The sequence below is a fragment of the Mercenaria mercenaria genome, chromosome 19 (assembly GCF_021730395.1).
Source record: "Mercenaria mercenaria strain notata chromosome 19, MADL_Memer_1, whole genome shotgun sequence".
In the NCBI taxonomy this organism is placed as follows: Eukaryota; Metazoa; Mollusca; class Bivalvia; order Venerida; family Veneridae; genus Mercenaria; species Mercenaria mercenaria.
The window spans coordinates 10,362,983-10,365,948 of NC_069379.1; the positions used below are offsets into that span (position 1 = coordinate 10,362,983).

General features: G+C 38.0%; 1 protein-coding gene across 1 annotated transcript; it reads right to left on the bottom strand.

The window, feature by feature from the left end:
• Positions 1-654: 654 nt before the first annotated feature.
• LOC123541836 (complement C1q-like protein 4) lies at positions 655-1,970 on the bottom strand. The gene is made up of 2 exons (XM_053531560.1): positions 1,730-1,970; positions 655-1,181 (listed from the first exon to the last, which is right to left on the bottom strand). The coding sequence occupies exons 1-2, from the start codon at positions 1,899-1,901 to the stop codon at positions 757-759; spliced, it is 597 nt and encodes a 198-aa protein (XP_053387535.1). The 5' UTR covers positions 1,902-1,970; the 3' UTR covers positions 655-756.
• Positions 1,971-2,966: the final 996 nt, after the last annotated feature.

Genomic DNA, 2,966 nt, shown 5'->3' on the forward strand with positions numbered 1-2,966 from the left:
AAATGGTGTGAAAAAAGAGTAACTTGTTTCGGAGGGTAGGCCTAGATAATGTGTATGTGATGTAAGTGCCGATGAAGGGGCTATATGTGACATGACGTGTGCGTTAAAGGGATGGTTTACTTATGCATCAACACAAGAAAAAAATACTTTTGATTTTAAGTAAACGTATTTCCTCACTGATTTTTCAATTTTTTTAATGATTTTGTTTACTGTATCAAAAATTTCGAAAACAGTTTTTTTATCAATTTTCAAACGAAACCATGGCCATCGGATGGGGAATGATCTAAATAAGAAAATGAGTGCTCACACTTATATGTTTCGTTCAGAAATAAGAAAGTTATTGCCGTTGTTTGGATAGAACTGCTGTCGATTTCGGCACGTGCACCGCTGAAATATAACATGAATTGAAAGTTGAATAAAAAGGCATCCATTGGCGTGTAATCAGTCAAATTGCTTGAATTCCGTGGCATATTACATCCTACATTCGCAACTCAATAGATGCATCAAGCGTAAATGTGTTTTAGATTAAAACAATGGATATATACTTCGGTGTACTGTTAATATATAAAAGAAATTTTGCATTTACTGCTTTATGAAAAGCAAAGTAGATTGATGATTATAATAGCTGGATAACATATCCTAATGCAACAATAATTTTAGATCAATACTTTTTATTTCTAAATTATTTTTATTACAAGACACAAAAGGTCCTTTCTAGAGACACATGTCTATTCGGATGATTTTTGGCTCCCTCTGTTAGTTAGCGGCAACAAGATGACCTGAAAATGACGACCAGCTACCACCGTCCAGCTCTTCAACAGTTGAGAAGGAACCTTCGTTCTGGACCCAAACTTCATCACCTTTCTGTAGCTGCACTACGACTGGAAGAGTTGACGTCACATAAAGGTTGCCATCTTGGCTGCTTCCGTTGGCTAACGCATGTCCGATCCACTGTCCATTTTTCAAAAGCTGAATACTGGCAGAATGTCCAGGGATATCTGTTATCATAACGAAGAAAGCGTACACACCTCTAATCGGAGCGGTGAAGTGGCCGTGTGAAGGACTGTACGCGTTCCCTATGTTTGTGATAACATAGTCAAAAACGATCTGCTGGTGAGATCCCATGTTTGTGATCGTGTTTTGTAAACTGGCTGTAAAGGCGATGGGCATTGTCTGGGTGGCTGGAATAAAAGAAAGAAAGTGAGCAGCACAATGAGAAAACCAACATAGTGCGTTTGCGCAGTCTGGTCAGGATCCATGCTATTCGCTAACGGTTTCTCTAATTGCAATAGGCTTTAAAAGCGAACACCATGGATCCTGACCAGACTGCGCGGACGCGCAGGTTGGCTGGATCCATGCTGGTCGCAATTGCACTATATTGGTTTTCTCATGGTGCGGCTCAAGTGTCAAATCTTCATTTTCTTGCATTTGACTCGACTCCACCAATTTACTAGCAATATTTTACGTAGAATGTTGCATACGTGGTAAATTTAAAACGCATCATTATAATAAAGTATATATATCTACTGGTCATTGAAATAAATGCGCACCATTCTATCACAAAATCTCTGAAATAATATAATTCCAACTAAACGGTAAAAGTTTCGAAATATGTATATGTCAACTGGCTGTCAGTGAATTTACTTGAATCTGGACGAGAAACAGGAATGTTCAAGCACACACTATTCCAAAGTTATCAATTTTCTATAAAAAAAATTACTCTACGCACCATTTTGACTGTCTACTTGTTTCTGTAAAGCTGCCACAGTTTGCTGTAACTTGTTTATCTCCTGCGTCAGAATCTGAAATCTCGCTTCTATCGTGTGTTCTTGCAAACCGTCTAGCAGACCACTAGTGCATCCAAAGAGGAAACATAACACGAGTGTGCAGTTGAAGCTCATATTGCGCTATATCAATCTTGATCGTAATCTATGTTCCAACTTGTAAATTTGTGCGAGATGAAATTATTCTGAAAGGTCACGTCTTGTATACATGCATTTTGATAATGATTAAGATAGTGTTTCTTTTCTGGTAGTACAGAAACACCTGAACTTTCATTGTGTCTTTGACCTGGGACCGCCACAACATTTTTATAGCATGAGAACATCTTTTTGATGAGTTGAAAATTCCACCCAAGTGTTACTTATAGTAGCAAGAAGAATTCACAAAATACATTGCTCATCCCAGCACCATGGTGGCATGCCGGAGGCAACTGGGTACATCATTCTTTAATTTTTAAGCAAAGACCTTGACCTTTGACTTCATGACCCCTACAACCATCGAGGTTATTTATTCACCACATAAAATAATGCCATAAAACTTGATGTATTCTCCAGCTATAGATAGGAAACTATTTTAATCTCATTGTCACCGTGACCTTGACCTGTACATAATGTAATGATCACAAGAACTACATATAAAGACAGCAGACAATTAACATATGACGTTTAAAAGTCCGTGACCAAAGTATTATCTAGCTATTGACTGAAAACCATTTTTAGTCTTAAAACACTGACCTTGACCTTCTCACTCCCGACAATAGAGGTTTTCATATGACCACAATATTATACAGTAATGTCAGAAGTTTGACGGCTGTATACCCCGACATTCATTCATTATTAATCAGAAACAATTTCATGTCTCAGGGTCACTGTAACACCTGACCTTTTGACCTACTAACTCCTAATAAAGAATATACTATAGGCAATGATCCTATGAAGTTAGACAGTATTATGCCAAATCATTCCCCAGGTATTGGTCAGAAACCATTCTCAGACCCAAAATGTATAGGGTCCATCTATTGACCACAGGAAAAACCATCCCTTAAAGTTTAGAGTCCAGGCGTTCTTAAGTTATTGATCTGAAACCAAACGACGGAAGGACTGCCGGACTTGTATGAGAAAAACAATATACCCCCCCTCTTCTTCCTTTATAGGTGTTTGGAAGATCTGAACTTTACATGGAAT

What these genes read in the sequence shown, in the direction of transcription:
- LOC123541836 (XM_053531560.1), bottom strand. Translation starts at nt 1,901, where the DNA reads ATGAGCTTCAACTGCACACTCGTGTTATGTTTCCTCTTTGGATGCACT. An exon ending in ACAAGTAGACAGTCAAAATG is followed by an intron (nt 1,182 to 1,729) that starts GTGCGTAGAGTA and finishes CTTTTATTCCAG; the next exon opens with CCACCCAGACAATGCCCATC.